At 45.8% G+C, this 14,321-nt stretch overlaps 1 protein-coding gene across 5 annotated transcripts in view; it reads right to left on the reverse strand.

The window, feature by feature from the left end:
• The window catches only part of Ttc7b (tetratricopeptide repeat domain 7B), a 214,079-nt gene that overhangs the window by 135,194 nt on the left and 64,564 nt on the right, over positions 1-14,321 (reverse strand). For 3 of the 5 annotated variants that reach the window (XM_036205760.1, XM_036205758.1, XM_036205762.1), the window contains 2 exons: positions 12,868-12,989; positions 11,957-11,980 (listed from right to left, as the gene is read on the reverse strand). In XM_036205760.1, the coding sequence (XP_036061653.1) occupies positions 11,957-11,980; positions 12,868-12,989 (146 nt within the window). The remainder of the gene's footprint in view (positions 1-11,956; positions 11,981-12,867; positions 12,990-14,321) is intronic. The other 2 variants (XM_036205761.1, XM_036205759.1) reach the window with 1 other exon arrangement.

The following is a 14,321-nucleotide window of genomic DNA, read 5'->3' on the forward strand; positions in this document are numbered from 1 at the left end:
TAGCGAAGCCCAGGAACTCCCAGTCAGTCAACAGGACTGTCAGCAGCAGGCTTAATGGAGCTTTCCGAGGACAGACTAAGGCGCTAAGCTAAATGAACGCACAGAATGGGGACTGAAGAAGAGCCGCGGACAGTGCAGCACCTCAAGAGAAAGGCAGGACAAAGTCTTTAAGGTCAAGCACCCCAATAATAGCTCCACCCCGGGGACAGCAGGAAGATTAGCAGTGACTTCTTCTCAGGCCCTGGGAGATGTACTCTGAGTATTGGAAGAAAAACTGCCGCCAAAACCTCTATGTCCAGTAAAACTATCTGAAGTCAACACAGAGTAAAGGCAGTCTCAGAAACAGAAAGAAAAGAAAGTGACAGAGTTTATAAAGTACGGACCTGCTCTATGAAATTTTAAGGAAGTCCTTCAGACTACAAGGAAATGTCACCAGATGGTAATATGAATCCCCAGGAATAAACTAATAACAGCAGCTAAATGTCAATATGTGGGTAAATACAAAAGACTACATAATTTCCTTATTTTTCTTTTTAAAACTTCTACTTTAAAAAGATGACATAAAGGAAAACTAGTATATTGCATTGCTGTGTTTGTAACATAAAGACATTAATAGTGTCAAGAAGAAGTGAGGTGATCAGCCAAGGCTGCGGCTGCTCCTCCAGAGGACCCAGGTTTGATTCCCAGCACCCACATGGTGGCTCACAATCTTCTATAACTCCAGTTCCAGGGGATGTGACCCCTTCTTCTGACCTCTGAGGTCTCTACCTGTACACAGTGCACAGACACATATGCAGGCGCAAGACCCATAAACATATAATTTGAAAACATAATTTTTAAAAGGGAGAAAATGACCCTATGTCAAATTAAATTAATATGAAATATGCTTGGTGAGATGGCTTAGCAGGTAAGGGTGCTTGCTGCCAGGCCTGACAACCTGAGTTATTATCTGGAACTCCATATAATAGATAGAAGAGAACCGACTCTCCTAAGTTGTCCTCTGACAACACATACTGGAGAAATAAAAATGTAACTGATATAAAAAAGAAATACTGTGATAATAAACATGCAGATCATAATCCATGAAGGATTCTTTAAAAAAAAAAAAAAAAAAGCTAAAAAACTAACAAGGAGCCAGGTTTGTGGTGCACACAGATGGTTCTACCACCCGGGTGGCTGAGGCAAGAGGACCCTTCACAAGACCATCTTGGTCAACACAGTGGGACAAAAACTAACAAAAACAAAAAACAACCCCCTTAAGACACATATAGAGACAAAGAACAAAAGATCAGTGTAAAACCACTCATTTCAATAATTATATGATGGATATGATTAAATACTTCATTGAAAAAGCAAGTAAGTTTATGGGATTAAAAAAGCAACATTGAGGCTGGGTGGTGATGTTGCACGCCTTTAATCCCTCCCAGAAGGCAGGGCAGGTGGATCTCTGTGAGACAAGGCTTCATAAAGAAACCATCTTTAAAAACAAAAACAAAAAAAGCAACATCAAATATACTACATATTAGAGATACAGTGAGATGATTTCATTCAAAGACACAAACAGGCTGAAAGGCACAGGACATAAAACATAGAGCACTGTAAACTGTAGCTGTAAGAGAAATGGAATAGCTTTATTAATATTAGATAAGGCAGACTTCAAGTCAAAACTCTGAGAGAATAATTTATATAAAAAGGCTGTTGCTAACATTGCATGTAACAAGAAAGACTAAACGCTGCTCTCCAGACCAGGAACAGATATAACGTCTGTTATCAGCATTTCTACTCTGCACTGAACCAAGGATCTTGTCAGCTAGACACGGCAAGATATAAAGGCGTGCAGATCGGCAAGACCAGAAAACTGTTTATCTTTACAGATGACATAATCCTGTATGTCAAATCCTAAGCCATCTCTTACGAAGCGCTACAGTGAGAGCTGGTGAGATGGCTCGGGGGATAAAGGCAGTTGCTGGCAAGCCTGACAACCCAAGTTCAATCTCCAGGACCCAGGTGATAGGAGGAGAGAAACGACACATGTCTTTAATTACAGCACTTGAGAGGCAGACAGGGACGGACAGATCCCTGTGAGTTCTAGACCAGCCCGATCTACCTAGCAAGTTCCAGGACAGCCAGGGTTACATATAGAAAGACCCTGTCTCAAAACAACAACCACCCCCCAAACAAACAAACAAACAAACTAGAAAGAGCCAAAATAATTTTGGAAAAGAATAAATTTAGAGGATTTATAGTACTTAATCTCAAAGCTTACAATGCAACTACAATATTTAAGACAACATAGCTTAGCTTAAGTATAGAAACACATAGTAATGAGCATTTGTTCAGGTGGGTTATTTCCCACTAACGTATCAAAGTGGTCCAGTAGAAAGAGAGCAGACTTTTCAACAGGCAGTGCTTGGACTACCAGATATCACGTGCAAACCCATCATTAGATCCTTACCTCACACAGAAGCAATCACTACCTCAAAGTAGATCAGAGACCTGAAATAAGGGCTAAACCTATAGAACTTCTGGAATAAGGTATAGGGTTTAGCTTGGACAACATTTGCTTAGACATAATATTAAAAGGATGATCTATAAAATAAAAGTGATAAATTGGACTTTATCCAAATGAAAACCGTTCCCTCTTTACCTGACACCATTCAAAATGAAGGTGCAAGTTACAAACAAGCAGAAACCCCTCACAAATGCCTGTCTGACATCCAGATGTGTAAAGAATTCTTATCACTCAGTAAGAAAAGCCATCGAAGAAAAGCAAAAGCTGGAAGTCGACACCTCACCTATGGTCAGATACTTCGCTGCAGAAGACAAAGGGGTCATAATAGCTCAAGAGAGCTGCTGACATTGTTGCTCTTCAGGTAAATACACAGTAAAAGGAGGGAAGTAACACATTTACTACAATGGCTCTAATTAAGAAATCTGACAGGATCTAGTGTTAAAAGAATGAAAAAAAGCTGTACCCCTCATTAATTGCTGGTGGAAGTATAAAATGGAATTGCCACTTTGGAAAAAGAGTTGACCGATTTCCTAAAAAACTAAACAAACTTAACCAATTCCTTCCCTATGAATCTCTGCAAAGGAATGAAAACATTCTCCAAGGTTTATACATGAATGCTCATTTTCTACAGTGGCCCGTAAGTGGCAACAGTCTGAATGCCCCTAAGTTGGTGAATGGATCGGTGACATGTAGCTCACGATACAATGGAATGACCACTTGAGGGCTGGGAGATGGCTCATTTAGTAAAGTGCTTGCTTCACAAGTGTGAGTTTAGGTCCCTCCAAGACGTGCAGCAAGCCAGATACAGTGGCATTCACCTGTAACCCAGCCATGGTAAGGTGGGAGAAAGAAACAGGCAGACCCCTAGCAGCTTACACGCTAGGTAGCCTAGCCTGCAAGGTGAAGTTCCAGGTCATTGAGAGACTTCCTGAGGAACAGCTCCTAAGGGATGACACTCAAAGCTGTCCTCTGGCTTCCACTTGAACGCATGTTCACATACATTCCCACTCACACAAGTGCACACACGGACATGTGCACACGGGCATGCATGCATGCACATATGTTCTCACACAGAGGAATGCCCTTCTGATACATGCTACAGTGTAGGTGAACTTCCAAACCATCATAGATCACATGTACTGTGATTACATTCATATAAAATTTCTACTAAAAGAGAAGCTATAGAGACAACACCCACAGTTGCCTGGGGCTAGGAGCGGGAATGGAGCCGGTAATCGGGAAGACACTGAAGATTCCAAGGAACTGGCTCCCAGGGACCATGAACCAGCCAGTCAGAGGCAGCAAGGGTACAAACGATGCCGGAGGGAGGCAGAGGGAAAAAGATGGGGAAGAAAGGTACAGTGTGTTCATGCCAACTCAGAGAATTCCTACCAAGCACTGTGCATAACAACGGAAAATGCAAACCTAAAATAGAGAGGAGGAAGGGGGAAATACCAAATGTCAACTGAAGACGCCAATTCATCAGTCTTTAAATGCTCTCATCAGATCCAGGGTTTTGCTAGGAGAACACAGAGACACAGGCTTCCTTCTTGGTGGGCAGATCTATAGCAGACATTGTCCTATCAGTGAAAATGCAGGTGCCTGTAATGCAATGGGCAATCCCTTCTCTTTTTTAATAGAAAGTTCTAGTAATACCTAAGAAAAGTCACAAATTATCCCAGTATGTCGCAGTCATTTTCTGGTCTTAGCTTGGCCTTTCCTTCTATAGTTTTAAGTGTTGGCTAAAAATATTTCTGCAGGACAAGAATGGAGAGGGGATGGCAATGAAAAAACCAAAACCAAACTAGCCCTGAGGAAGGGTAGGACGTCTGCCCCTCTTCTTACGAAGTCCTATTGCACTCAACACCTGAGCTAGGGAAGGCAGGAAGCAGGCTCATGAGGTTCATTCTGGGCAAGAGCCAGAGCAGCAACACCCACTCTGCGCACATCACTAAATCACCAAGACAGCTCCCAACAGTCTGGAGGCTCCAAGGGCAATCCTGGGGTTCCTTCTTAACAGACAGAATGTGAGTTCCTCTCTCCAGCACACTGCTGTCATTTCAATGGTCTACTCTTGAGACATGCCAACGAAGGCCACACTAAATCTCGTGTGCCTCTATATCCAACTTTACCCCATGAGGTTTCAACTACATGCTTAAAGACTTCAAAAAATTAGGGTCTGGGAAGCTGTGGGGGCAAATGCCACTGTGGGAAGTCTACACAGGCCAGAAAGAGTAGATGTCATTGGGGCCTGCTTGAAGCATTATAACAATGCCAGCATTATCATAGACACTCTCCAAGCTCAGAGACAGGGTAGTGAGCAAAAGATTCCAGAAAATATACTCCCCATCTTGCTGGAGTCAAGGAAACTCTTTGATACTGTGGTAGTTTAAAGAGAATGTCCCCAACAGACTCAGGTATTTGAACACTTGGTCTTCAGTTGGTGGCACTGGGGAGTTGAGAACCTTTAGGAGGTAGAGCAATGCCTGAGGAACTGTGTCACTAGAGTGGGCTTTGAGGGTTACAGCCTCGTCTGACTTCCTGCTTGCACTCTCTGCTTCCTGTGTGTGGTTGAGATGTGATCTCTCAGCTTCTTGTTTTTGCCAGCATGGCTTTCTCAGCATTAAGGACATCTAGCCCTCTGGACCAAAAAGCCAAAATAAACTCTTCCTGAAGCTGCTTTGTGTCATAGTGCTTTATCACAGCAACATAAAAGTAAATGATACACATACTCAACACCCTCCATCCTCCTTCAAAAAGACACTGCTCAGGAGACCATCTAGCTGGCACACCTCAGCACACCTTGGCACCCACATCTAAGAGGCCAGAGTGGAAGCCCAGCTCCAGGAAGCTGGTCCAGGCCACCTTTTCTTTTCACACCCTGCCCCCCTCAGCACATGTCTCTGCACCTCTGCTGCTGATAAATATACATTGATTGACTACTTTTAAGGAAGAAATGCAACAATGAGATAGGTTGCTACAGGAAATGCTATGCCAGTCTAAAAGCCAGGCCCTGTCGAAGGAGCAGATCTGTCCCCCCAAAAAACTGAAAAGTTCCTGCCCAAGCAGTACCTCTTAGTAAATGGAGGCAGACACAAACAAGAAAACAGAGCTAAGAAACTCCAGCTGCTGCTTGAGAAGCTGACCTTGGACCAACTTTCAATTGTCTGCTTCTGGAAACCTAATACAGATAAAATGTCTATCATGTTACCAGACAGCATTGCTTACTACAGCGATGACCCCTGGTTAATACGTCTGGACCAGGAGGCGTTGCAGAAACCTGATAATAGCTTTGGGGACCAATTGAGCGTGTTTGTCATTTACACTCTGCAGACGCTACTGAAGGCTCTGAAGACCCCAGGCCAGGCAGATAGCATATTTCCTCCATGTCAGCCTCACCCCTATCCCTGAGCCTGACAGAAGGGGGACAGAAAGCAGCCCCGGACAGCCGAGGCCTGGGAAAAGAACACTCATGGGGTGATACATCTGATGCTGCTCTCTTGACTCCCGTGCATCCATCTAGACTGAGGGGTCCTCTTCTAGCTTCCTTTCCTTTGCTGTGATAAAATACTCTGACCAAAAGCAACTTGGGTTGGAAACAGTTTATTTGTCTTACACTTCCAGGTCACAACCCATCATTGAGGAAATCAGGGTCGGAACTTAAAGAGGAATTCAAGAATCTGTAAAGAATGCTACTTCCTGGCTCACTCCCAGGCTTGCTCCCAGGCTCATGCTCAGTGAGCTTCCTTATAGAGCCCAGATGGCCTGTCTGGGGAGGGTGGTTCCCAGAGTGAACTAGGCTCTCCCTCATCTATCAAGACAATCCCTCACAGACGTGGGTAGAGGCCAATATGGGTAGCCTCTCAGTTGAGATTCTCTCAGATCACTAGAGCTGGTGTCAAGCTCATAGCTGAAGCTAACGAGGACAGGAACCAAGTGTCCTCTGCACCATTCTGATAGGTTAATATTCAACAGAACCAACAGAGACCCTCTGAGAGGCACTGTTCATAGTGAGTTTGTAAGAGAGGAAGGAAGCAGACAAAACAGGCTGGCTTGGTTGGACGAGATGCCTGTGAGGACCTTGTCACCTATGCCTTCATCATACCTCCTTAGTGACTAGTCACTGATGCATTTCAGGCTCTCTCACTTGCTCAGAAAGGGAAAGGAAACTCCCCCAAACCATCAAACGTAGCAAAATTTCATTTGAAAATGGCTCAGTGCTGTAGCTGTTTTAAGACATGATGAAGGGATTCCTCTCTGAAAGCAAGGGGGTCTGTCTAACTGCTTACCACCTTATCCCAGAGCCCAGAGCAGGAGCTGGTCAGCATTAGCCAAACAGCTGACTGCCACAACCCATCTGAAATTCAGTGACAGCGGGTGACACTCCTTCACCTACACCATGTGCTCCTGGCATCATTTCTTCACATTACTCCTTCCACAGCACAGCTCAAGAACTGGTCTGCAGACAGTACCACTGATATGTGAGCACTTTCCAGGGAAATCGAGCTCCAGCTACATCAAGAGCTATTAGGACATGGTCCAAAAAATCAAGTTAACTCTGATTTTTAGACACCACATTATATGATTTTCTTAAAGGATGATGTGTAAGATGAAAAGAAAGAAAAACAGTATTACCCCTTTCCTCCCCTTTTCTTAAAAGGCTTAGTCCATTTGTAATTATTTTCCTGATTGAATGGAAATTCCACATGGATAATTTGCTATCTGGACCCTAGTTCTTAACATATAAAGATCTAACAGATGAATAAATCAGTGAATGAACAAGCAGGCAAGACACACACACACACACACACACACACACACACACACACACACACACACACACCACTGCCCTATTAAACCTGAAAACACCCTACACAAATCCTATAGCAATTCATCTTTCAGGGAATTCTAGTTGTTTAATGGTAGGCAAAGGCAGTAGATAGCTGGGCAAACGCACTCATTCTGTGAGGTGCAATTAAACTGCCAGTTAGCTGAGCACCTCCCTACTCTGGAAGCCTACAGTGACCTACCCCATCCTTCGGGAGCTACAGCAGGACCAGGCTGACTCCCGCAGCACTGATAAAGCTTTCTAGAGGACCCGGAACGGCCACACTTGCATTTAGTCTAAGTATTTGTGAAGCACTGACAGTTAGTACCTGTGGTCATAGTTCATCCCAGAGCACAGCAGAGAATGAGTTTCAGAATTAAAATTGATAAGGGCTCTTTTGTTTCCATCATCAAGTCCTGATGGCATGGAGGGATGAGGCAGACCAAAGCCCACACTTAAATAAAACAGGATTTGACTGCTTCTTTTTACTACATAAATAGTTACATCTATGATGCTTTAAAAGTCCAATTTTCAATGCAGAAAGGCCATGCTCTCAGAGAACAGGCTATCAGTCTGAGTGGGGAGAGAATTCTGCCCTGTGTCAGAGCAGAAGGGCGGGTCTCAGCTGTGCCACCAGTCAGCTATATGAATCTCTGGAAATGTGCAGGCTCCACCAAGCAGCAAATATCCCTGACCTCCACCAGGATCGGTGCTTGGTACCAGAGAGCCATCTAGTGTGCTCTCAGCAGATGCCTGAAAACTAAATGTGACTTCTTTGGAGGTAGAGCCTTGCTGGAGGAAGCATGTCACTGAGACTGGGCCTGGAGAGTTCACAGCCTCAGGATACTTCAGTTCATCCTCTCTGCTGACTGTTTACAGGTGAGGATGGGATCTCTCAGTTTCCTGCTCCAGCCACCTGCTGCCATGCCTCCCCTTACATTATGAACTTTCCTCTGGAACCATCAGCCAAATTAAACTCTTCCTTCTATATATTCTCTTGGCTGTGGTGTTTTATCACAGCAACGGTAAAGCAAAAACCCACCTGGCATTTGATCTCCCAGCACCTTCCTGCTACCCGTCCTGCCAGCAGGACCTCTACTGTCGGAAATTCTGGGGCAAGCAGATGTTAAGGAGCCTGCTTCCTCGGGTGGCGGACCACATGACATCACTTCCTCCTGTATCATTTACTGGTCCCTGGCTTTCCCAGTCCAGGCTCCTCTCCTGCCCCTACCTAGTCTTCAAGGTCACAACATCTTCTGCTCCCTAAGCCAGTGCTCAGAAACACTCGGCTGGTGACCATTTCTCCTGATGTCACAGAGCACACCCTCACACATTCCCTCCTGCCTCTGGTGGCTCCTCCACCAGCTCTCCTCCTTGCCCTAGACCCATTTCTTGCAGGTCCCTGAGTTGGCTCCCAGGCCAGGCCTCTCTTGTCACCGGCTGTTCTCATTGGTTCCACCATCTCTGGGCTTTGACTAACATCAACATGGTAAAACTCAAGCTTTATGACTTCAACTCAGGCCCTGTCTGTGTTTGTCCATTTTCCTTACTGATGCTGCCCCTCGGGGTGTATATCAAACAGAACAATTGAAAAGCAAGCTTCCAAATCTGATTCTCTCCCTGTCCCCACTCTATCTAGCTCTGATGCCTTTTTATGCCTTCTATGTCTAGGCTACATTGAACTGAGCTAAACATTCTGCAAAGGTCAACAAGATTATCTGAGAACATTAAACCAGTTTGAAGCCCATGCTTAATAGAGATTAGTGGTCTGTTTGCTTTCTCTAAAAACAGAACTCCAAAAGCTCTTGCACAGTCGCACCTCAGGGGAGCTCCAAATCTGCTACATCCATCCATGCTGCTTTCTTTGAGTCAGGGCCTCCCATGAAGAATGTGATTCACCTTAGCCAATGGTACACCCTAACAGGCCTGTCTCCCAAGTGCTAAGAGACATTTGCCTTTTCATGTCAACCAATGCTTACCCCCCCTCCTGCTTAAACCCATTCAGAAGCAGGGGAGCCACTGGGCACACTAGACACTGCTGACAAACACAGAATCACCTGAAATGTCCTTGGCTACCCTGGGTTTACAACAGATTGTTGTATAGCCTGAAGCAAAGGCAGTGACTGACTGCCACGCCCCACCCTCACCCCCTCACCAAGCCAAGCTCTGGTATTCTCGCTCTGTGCAGTGACTCGGGTAGGGAAGTACCGTTTCTCTCCTCCTCAGAGGGCTGCCGGGATGGGATCACTCTCTGCCTTTGGCTGTGCTGTCTAGTGAGGGCTGCTCTCGTGGGACAGCAGCTAGCCTCAGCTCTTTTCCCAGTCCCCCGTCACCAATAGTGCTGTCTGGAGAAGTGACCTGCCTGGAGCGGCACTGGAGAGGAAGGCCCAGCTTCAACCCTGGCCTGTGGAGCCCAGCGACCAAATGATGCCTGCTTTTCTCTGAGCCACCACTCCAACCGACTGCCTAAATCTTGTCAGACTTTTAGCTGCTAGGTCAGCTGAAACAGACAGACAGACAGACAGACAGACAGGCAGGCAGATAATGTTTTGGTGGAGTTGAAGCCAGGTTTCCTGCACCCACCACTGCTGAGTCACAGCCCAGACCCTTGTGTTTTCTCACAGCTAGCACTGTGTTGCTCAGACTGACCTTGAACTTGCAATCTTCCTATTGCAGTCATTTGAGAGGCTGGGTTACAGGTATGCACTACCACACATACCTGGTAAAATGCTTTCTTTTTTTCTTTGAGAGAGACAGACAGACAGGGTTTTCTTTGTAGTCCTGGCTGTCCTAGAACTCATTCTGTAGACCAGGCTGGCCTTGAACTTAGAGATCCGCTGCCTCTGCCTCCCAAGTGCTGAGATTAAAGGTGTGTGCCACCACCACCCAGCAATGTTTTCATTTTTAATAGGCTTGTGGAGATCAGAGAAATAGATGTGAAAGCTGGGTGAGTTCATCCTATGTCCAGCCATCTCCAAGGACTCCTGAAGAGGAGGCCGGAAATGACAGAGGCCTGGGTGGCAGGCAACAGGGAAAGGAAAGCACTACCAGAAGGGGTGTGGGTGCACAAGGTGGCAGTGGAGATGAGTGGGACAGTGGTGTGAGGACCAGTGAAGACAAAGTCAAGGCAGGCTGGTCAGCATTAGATATCAGCAGGGCCAGGAGCTGCGCCTGCTCTCCAGTTCTCAGGAAGATGCTCAAGGACACTGTTTGGTAGTCACTCCTGGAATGATGGGAATTATAAAAGGTAAGATTGTCCCCATAACTCAGTGAGTATGTAAGAATGACCCAGATGCTAAGTGTGGAGTGAGTAAGTTTCTAAGATGCTTATCCATTTCTACTTCTCAATACCAATCTCATCTACACTGCATTTTCCTATCGCTGAAAATCACTGCTCATCCATACAGGAAAAAGAGGAAAAAGAAATAAAGAGAGGTGACTAAAAGCAGTACACCAAAAGACAGGACCTCGGGAGGCCTGGAGCACAGCAGATTCTACATCGACTCCCATCTCCACATACTTAGGAGTGCCACAAGTGTGGCCAAGACCAGCCTTTGGACAGTGCAGATGGGAGGAACCCTTGGAGTACCTGGTCTGTAGAGCACAGAGAAGTATGAGAGCACAAGGAAAGAAGAAGGAAGGCTCCAAAGGTAAGCGGGCCCACATGGCTGCATCAAAGGGCACTTCCTCGAATTTAGGTAAAGTAAAATGCATTGGAAATGAGTCAGGATGCAATCCACAGCATGTAACCGTGCAAACTTCTCATTAATACATTTTAGCTGTACCCAGTGGGCAGCCAGCATTCCAGGGGATGAGGTCAGAGCCCAATAGTCCTGCTTCCAACCCACCTCCCCGAAACAGGCTTCACAGCCTGCACAGTCAATCTCACAGAAGGCATTTCCTGTAGATTCTACAGTGTAGAGGTACTGATTTGGCCCCTGGGAACCCCAATGGAACTGATTTCTCCCTCTGCATTTCCATATCAACACATCACCATCACCACAAGTTAGAGACAGAGAAGGCAAGGACTGGGGTTTCTTTGTGATGGCCACCATTTACTGTGAAAAGGAGAGTCAACAGTTGACTAGTAAAACATTCCCTGTCCCCTCCCTCTCCCTTCATTCCCGGAAGCAGAGAAAATAGACTAAAGGACATGCGTCACTGCACAGGAGATCTCAGTCAGTGGCAGATGAGATCACATTTGAAAGCGCCTTTGTGCCAAAGCCACCAAGCTATCCAGACCTCAGGATGTTTGTTGTGGTCTTTGGCGGGCCGTGCTGAGCTGAACCAGTGAACTCTGGAGCAAAGGAAGCCTTTCTTCTCAGAGAGTTTAACACGATTTGGAATCTACAGATTTATTTTCAACAAATAGAAAAATGGGTGCATGCAGCAGTGAGCTTCCGGGCAGACCCCTTCTGGGAGCTGCACATCAAGGTTTAAATTAAAGGTCTGGAAAACGAAGAGAGGCCAGTTCCAATGTTCACTGTGTCAGAGGCTGGGACGTGGGTCCGCTCTGTCATTCAAAGCACTACTAGACTACTGCTCCTAGAGGAAGGGATTGGCCTCTTGGGGCCTCCCATGCAAAGCCTAGGAGCTACAGAGAAACAGGTACCTACTGTTGGTCTTCATGCACATCTATCCTGCAGCACAAGGTCAAAACAAGGACAACTGAAGAGATGTGGACAGAATCAGCACGTTTCTCACGAGAACAACACAAAGGAAAACAGACGTCAATGCATGAGAGTCAACCCCTCCATCCACGTTCTGCAGCCTTTCCAACCTTCTCAACGCGGTCTGGGGAGAAAGGTCCCGGCAGTCACACTCATGTGCAGAAAGGTCTTGGGATGGGAAGATCCACTTTTCTTAACTGTTCAACTATTGAAAGGGATTTTGTATGCTGAAGTTTCCTTGTTGACATGGAGAGGAAGTATCTGTCATTCGTGTGGAGGAAGGACATCTAAGACATGGCTGCACCAGAACCACTAGCCCTGTCTTGGAGCTTCCTACTTGGAATTCATACTCACCCAAGTGTCCTCCTCCCTCCGTCCTCTCCCATCTTCAAACCTCACAGGAAGTCCGGGAGAGAGGACACAAAACCAATGCTCATTATTTTCTATAAAACATTCCAACTGTAGCACTGTGTGTGTGTGTGTGTGTGTGTGTGTGTGTGTGTGTGTGTGTGTGATCTATTCCTCTGTTGCACTCTACCTTGTTTCTTGAGACACTGACTATCACTGAATTTGGAGCTCACTATTGAGGCTAGACTGGCTGCAGCTAGTCCCTGGGCTCCACCTGTATCCACTCCCCAGCACTGGGAGCTTTAGGCAAGACTGTCTCGTCTGGATTTATGTGTAGATTTGGATCCTCATGCTTGTGGGGTAAGCACTTTTCCTGCTGAAGCATCTCCCCAGTTCTGTAACTCATATTTAAAATCACCTGTTCTAACAACTGAACCAGAGATAGCATATTAAAAGACTAGTTTCCTTCTTAGGAAGTAGTTTAAAAAACAAGAAGAAAGCAAGCTTACCCATTTTTGAAATAGAGGACATGGGCTCTCTGAAGTCCTGTTTCTAGGAAAAAACCTAGTTCTTGATCGTGGGGAGCAGGGCCAGGCTTAGGGCTTCTGTTCTGAATATTAGTTAGTAACACCTAGAAGGGGAGAGAATTGGAAAACTAATCAAATACAGGTCAATGCCTACTTCCTGCAAACCCTAGCTCCAAACACACAGTAAGACTTGAACAACCAACTTCCTCTGGTAAAGCTAGGTGCAGTGTCTGAGTGTAAGCAGGAGAGCAGAGGATGACTTCCATCACAGGGTGCATCTGGGCAGCCCTGAAGAAGGCTGGCTAGGAGAGCTCAGAGCATGGTGTCAACCAAATCATCAAACTCAGGTCTCAGCCAAGAGCAGAAAGTCATTGTCTACCAATGGCTCTGGTCAGGCAGGCAGGTGTACTCCTCCTTCAGGAGCCAACAAGTAACACAACTGCTATTAGCTGGAATTCACCAGAAGACAAACTCCCCACGCTACAGGGCTCAGGTGGGGAGGCTGAGTGGCATTCATCTATCCTTGAAGAGCTAGCTGAAGAAATACCCCTCACTCTCTCCCCTCTTAAGCATGACCTTGTGCCTTGTACCACAGACAACCAGGTTGAAAAGATTTAAATCTTTAGTTCTGTAAAAACAGAACAGAAAAGGCTGCCAACTCATCAGGTGAGCGACTTGCAAGCCGAGTTCAGAGTAAACTGTAAACACACATTAGCGAACAAAGCACGTCTCAGAGAGAATCAGACTCATGGCACACCGCACAGGTGCTCTGCAAACACGCTGCTCAAGTTTTCTGGAAGTCAGCAGCTCCTTAAAAGATCCAAACCCAAACATCCTAAAGGTTTTGAATTTACTCTCCAAAGATAAGTGAAGGAACTGCTGGCTCTCTCACCTATGAACTTTCCTTTGCATACAAAGGAAAAGACACACCACTGTTGGAGAACTAAATCCAGATGGCTGCATCTCCACTACATCCCAGCACCTTATCAAAAAGTCCCTGGCTCCTTCCCACCTCTGTCATGTTCCCTCCCACAGGGAAGGCATCTCCACTCCACTGCAGGCTTCTCCTCCTTGAGTGTGTCAAGTCACAGGGCCACAGAGATGCACAGTCATGTCCTAGACTCCCCCATTCTCTCTTACATCTATCTTGAGATAATAGCATCCATTTCCATGAGCTCCAAAACTCATTGGCATGTGACCAACTCTCCAGTTTAATTTTTCTTCCAGTTCTTCCTCTGGTTTCTAGACTCATGGAACAATTGTGCAACTTGGAAGTCCAATGCTGAAACTTTCCAAATTACCCTTCATGTTCTTTTGACAATGGCCTTTACTTTTGAAATGCTGTATTATTCAAAAGCAAAAATAATTCAGTACAGTCCAAAGGAAAAACTGCCTTATAATTTTACCATAAAATAATAACCCATGTAACATCTACT

Source organism: Onychomys torridus, chromosome 14 (assembly GCF_903995425.1).
Source record: "Onychomys torridus chromosome 14, mOncTor1.1, whole genome shotgun sequence".
Lineage (NCBI taxonomy): Eukaryota > Metazoa > Chordata > Mammalia > Rodentia > Cricetidae > Onychomys > Onychomys torridus.